The sequence below is a fragment of the Gymnoscopelus microlampas genome (genome assembly GCF_963454915.1).
Source record: "Gymnoscopelus microlampas genome assembly, chromosome: 12".
NCBI classification, from domain to species: domain Eukaryota; kingdom Metazoa; phylum Chordata; class Actinopteri; order Myctophiformes; family Myctophidae; genus Gymnoscopelus; species Gymnoscopelus microlampas.
This window is the reverse complement of record NC_139949.1, coordinates 34,644,509-34,649,508: the sequence shown is the minus strand read 5'-3', so window position 1 is coordinate 34,649,508 and position 5,000 is coordinate 34,644,509. Positions and strand designations below refer to the sequence as shown.

At 45.0% G+C, this 5,000-nt stretch overlaps 1 protein-coding gene across 3 annotated transcripts in view; it reads right to left on the bottom strand.

Moving 5' to 3' along the window:
• The window catches only part of rapgef6 (Rap guanine nucleotide exchange factor (GEF) 6), a 198,542-nt gene that overhangs the window by 120,547 nt on the left and 72,995 nt on the right, over positions 1-5,000 (bottom strand). For 2 of the 3 annotated variants that reach the window (XM_084074753.1, XM_084074754.1), the window contains exons 6-7: positions 2,067-2,210; positions 103-120 (exon numbers count right to left, since the gene is read on the bottom strand). In XM_084074753.1, the coding sequence (XP_083930879.1) occupies positions 103-120; positions 2,067-2,210 (162 nt within the window). The remainder of the gene's footprint in view (positions 1-102; positions 121-2,066; positions 2,211-5,000) is intronic. The other variant, XM_084074755.1, reaches the window with a different exon arrangement.

Here is a 5,000-nt window from a genome sequence, read left to right as displayed (position 1 = left end):
ACAAAAACCGCAAGGGAAAACTGAAGGTACACTTAGTAAGACATAGAGGACAGACAGAGGGGCGTGACAGACAGACAGAGGAGCAACTTTGTTTTCTCTTACCTGGTTGTCCACATAACTCTGGAGGTCAGACATCAGGAGAGACATATGGAGAGAGAGAGAGAAACAAGACATACACAATCAATCATAGGTCTGTGTGTCTTCTCTCTCTCTCTCTGTGTGTGTGTGTGTGTGTGTGTGTGTGTGTGTGTGTGTGTGTGTGTGTGTGTGTGTGTGTGTGTGTGTGTGTGTGTGTGTGTGTGTGTGTGTGTGTGTGTGTGTGTGTGTGTGTGTGTGTGTGTGTGTGTGTGTGTGTGTGTGTGTGTGTGTGTGTGTGTGGCACTGAAGCTACCACACTGGCTTTCAAAAGGTGAATTGGAAGGCATGCGAGGGATTACCACCAGTTTTAATTATAATTTTAATTAGTACGGTATACACTGTACCAAAATCCCATTTCAAATTACATGAAAATCTGACAACACTTCCCAAGGCATTCTGTGTGTCAAACGGCACCAATGATTGCACTGTCCAGCCGTGGTAAAATGAAGCGTTTCGATGCGTTTGGGAGTTTTTCACAATAGAGCAACAAGGATTCACATAAAATACAGGTGAAGCTCCTGTTTAACTGATCAGTGTGCAAAGCCTCTCTCGAACCATTTCTCGTTGATTCATGTTGCCCATGTCCCAGTAACTGCTACAGCAGTGGTTCTCAAACTTTTTTGTGTCAAGGACCCCCAGTATTTGGCCGCGGACCCCCATCACAAAATATTTTGTGCCAAGAATGTCAAAGATGTCAAGATTTTTCAATGAGCTTGTATATCTGATATTTTTGATTAGCCAAAGTATAATATATGGTGTAAGTGGTTAAAATGAGTGTGATGCTATTAACTAATTATGCTGGGGATCCCCTGGAACCACACCAAGGACCCCTGGGGGTCCCCGGACCCCACTTTGAGAACCACTGTGCTACAGCATCCGTGAGCCCATTGTAGCAGTTAGAGGTTACATAATAACTGCTCACAGAGATGCGGCAGAGATGAGCCCGAGCTGCAGGCTAGAGAAGTAATTTAAAAAGTGGAACAATCGCCAAGAGATGTATGAGCAGGTAGGGTTGGCGGATAGAACTTTAAGCTCCATGTCGAGGCCCCCCTGTGACGCTGGATGAGGATTTCTGCATAATGTCAGTAAAGGAAGTGTATGTAAGCAAAGTGGCGAAAGAATGAGTGTGTGTGTGTGTGTGTGTGTGTGTGTGTGTGTGTGTGTGTGTGTGTGTGTGTGTGTGTGTGTGTGTGTGTGTGTGTGTGTGTGTGTGTGTGTGTGTGCGCGCGCATCAGAGCATGGCTGTTGATGATTAGCGAAAACTGTAACTGAAACACTGGCTGCCCCCGCGTGATCCTATCTGCAGGAGGGAAACTCACTTACACAGATGAACACACACTCTCTCTCTATCTCACACACACACAGACAGTTTCAATTCTTAGCTATATACTGTGCACGCACGGTCCTCAAGATTAGTCATGGGAAATCCCGCCATAGCATTATCAAATGGCTTTAAAACACAAAGCTTAATCACTCACTCATGTTTATACAACTCCTTACACATGTCAGATTTGGCTTTACAAAATCCTCTCAGCTCATACAGTATATTCATCCTCAACTGCTTGAACGAGGCTAATAGTAATCCTAATGCTGCAGTATCTGCTGAACTGAAGTAGCAGTGTGATGAAGTGTCAAGTAGCTAAAAGCTCTAAACCTACAGTATGTGGTTAACCTCACCACTGTCACCTTAATGCCATCGTCAATGTTTTGGCTTTGTCCTAAATCCCACTCTAAGCCTCGGCCTAAAGGCGAATAGCTTCCCAGTTAGCTCCAATCCAAAACCACTGACAATGAATACCATTGTTTGTGCTAGCCTTCTCCATGTGGTGTGGGGGAACTCTCAAACTCTCAACCGTTAGCGCTAGCCTTTTTGCCCACTGACACAGTGAATGTTCTCGCTATATTAGCGTTATCTCTGGGCTCCTTACCGTGCTGTAGGTTGTGGGCTCTTGGCCGTCAGTGATGAGTTCCCGCTCTCCCCGAGGGTTGACCCTCCTGAAACGCCGCCTGGACCTCCTCTGGGACCCCTCCCTCTGCAAGGCCCCCTCCTCCCCCTCGCTGCCATTATCCACCTGCAAAACACAAGCCACAGTCGCCTCAGGACAACTGCCACCATCAGAATCACAGCCATCGGCCCTGCCAGCGGAGGTCCGGTCCTCACTCCCCGAGTTCTGAGAGCACGTTTCCGAGCTCTGTTTCAGAAGCTCCTTTCCGCCACGAATAGGGCTTTCTGCCGAGCTCTGTTTTTGATGCCCCGGATTCTGTTCCGAGCCTGCGTGTTCCGGGACATCCGAGCCATGTTGATGGTTGTGTGATTCCAAGTTGTCTACTGGAGGCTGTTCCTCCAACGGCTCCTGGTTGAACATCCAGTTCTTCCAGAGCATGGAGAGCCGGTGCCAACGCAGCACACTCATCTGGACCGAAGCACGCGGTCAGCACCACGCATTAAAATCGAGGAACTAGCAGGAGAAAGGGGAGGAAAACTCAAAAGAAATTCAACGGAGGAGTAAAGTTCCTCACATCCTGAAAGATCCAGGACGAAAAAAAGTCACATCCTTGAGTCTCATCCACAGTACACACACATGCCGAGCATGGAACCAGAATCAAAAAGTGGACAGAAGTATAAGTCCAACAGGCAGACGAATACACACAGCGCTCCTTCTTTATAGTTTGTAGATTTTCAGAGCGGCACTAAAGAAGGGTCTTCTTGCTTCTCTGACGGCTGGGAGTTTGAATGCTCAGCTGCTCAACACGTTGCATACACATTACACACGCTTACTCACGCGCTCTCTCTCTCACACACATACACACACACACACACAAACACACAGGCCACAGTTTCCTGCAGGAAACCGTAAATACACAAATATCCTCTCCAAGCAGAAAAAAACTAGGCACACAGATTCCGGCCATACAATTCATTCCCCAGCCTCTTTGTACCCGCCTGTTGTTGGAGGAGGAATTTGTTTTCTTTCTACGTTGCATAATATTAACTCTGTCAATAGCTCCACTATATATGGACCGTCAGGCAGACTCTTTTTCTTTATACAACCTGAGGTCTACGAAGGCTATATGCTATTTATATGTTTATTTTTTTCCTCAAATGATCCTTTAGAAGTGTCATTGTTTGGCTTAAATGCAGCAAAGACAATAACGCAAAAACAAGGAGGGTTTAGTGCATTAGTGTGATATGTAAAAAACGAATATTGACTAGCAATATAGACAATGGCCTTTCATCTGTCTGTCTGTCTGTCTATCAGATTATCAGTGAGTCAAACCAAAGGGGAACCCCACCAGTGATGAAACTGAAAACCATCTGCATATTGCTGGGCTGCCCCTTTCTAACTACTCTGGTTTCTCTCGCTCCCCTTACGACAGAGCTTCAGAGATGTGCAACCAGAAGTCTTTGAAAGTGAGAAATGGATCGGTTGTAGTTTTTCTTTTAAAGGTATTTGCTAAAAAGTTAAACCTCTATTTTCTGATATCAATCATTGCTGTTCAGTAACGGGGTCTCCCCATCTCTCCAGCCCTTTAGTAAACAGAAAATAAATGTATAGGTCAGGAGAGATAGAACACCACAAACATTTCTTATTCGCTTACATTTTATAGTGTTTTAGTTCCAAACTTCCAATTCTGTCTGCAATGTTTTTGTTTTGTATCATCACTTCCAGTTTCTCTCCGTCTCTCTCTCTCACTCCCTATCTCCTTATTTCTGTATCTCTCAGTCTCTGTTGAGAGCAAGCTAATATGAAGCAGCTCCATTCATCCAGAGTATTTAGTGGATCATGGGGCAGTGGTGTGACGCACACTGCGGAGAGGACAACACAGAACCAGTTAACCAGCACTGTGCACCGCTACAGCACTGTTCATGTATTAACTATCTAGCTCCAAATGTGTGCTGCACAGTTGTACATATGATCCGAGTAGCGTGTTCATTCATTCATGACCCAGTAAGGTAGGTGTGTACGTGCGTGTGTCTGTGCGTGCCTGTGCGTGTGCCTGTGTGCATGCAGATTGTGCACTTGCCTGATTTTTATTTTTTGATCTGTACAATCGCTACTCACTCAGCACAGACTTCAGATTATGATCGAGCCATAAAGATAAATTGAGGTTAGCTTTAAGGGTGAATGAGGTTTGCATTTCATTTGCCATCCTCAGTCAGATACTTCCTTACCAGTGACCAATCAGTTTCTGTATGAGCGTGCTTTTTTTTTTCGCCGTGGCCTCGGGCCAGTCATGTGTTTACTGCATTCCAATAATGTACAGACACATGGATGTTCCCATAGTGTAACATCAGCATTCACAATGGATTGGTTTGCAGGGCAATAGCCATGATGCATTGCCCTCACAGCCAGAGATGGTTGCGTTTAGGCATTCGTTTTTAGATTTATTAGTTTGGTGTGGTTATGTTTAGGATAAGGAACTGGGTCTGGGTGAGAGGCAAGTTAGTAACTGAGATGTTCAGCTCCACTTGTCACACAATGCACACAGGGTAGAATCCTGCCAACCTATGCATTCCTAAGTGAAAGAATATCTGAAAATTTGAGCGTCAACCATATAACACAATGAATCAGACAACTATGTTGCATGTCATGCCCCCTTTGACCCCTTGATTTCTTGTCCTACCTACAACAAACCAGAATGTTCCGAGAAGTCATCTTAAAAATATTTAAATGAGTTACGCGTCTGTAGACTGTGTTAATACAGAGAACACACACAGAGATTTAAACCCTGATCACCACCCCGACTTGGCCGTTGACGACCAATACATCGGACCAGTCGAAACTCATCATGATAATAACAAACATGTTGGATTTTTATGACTACAATCTGGACAAATATGAACATATGAAACACTTTTC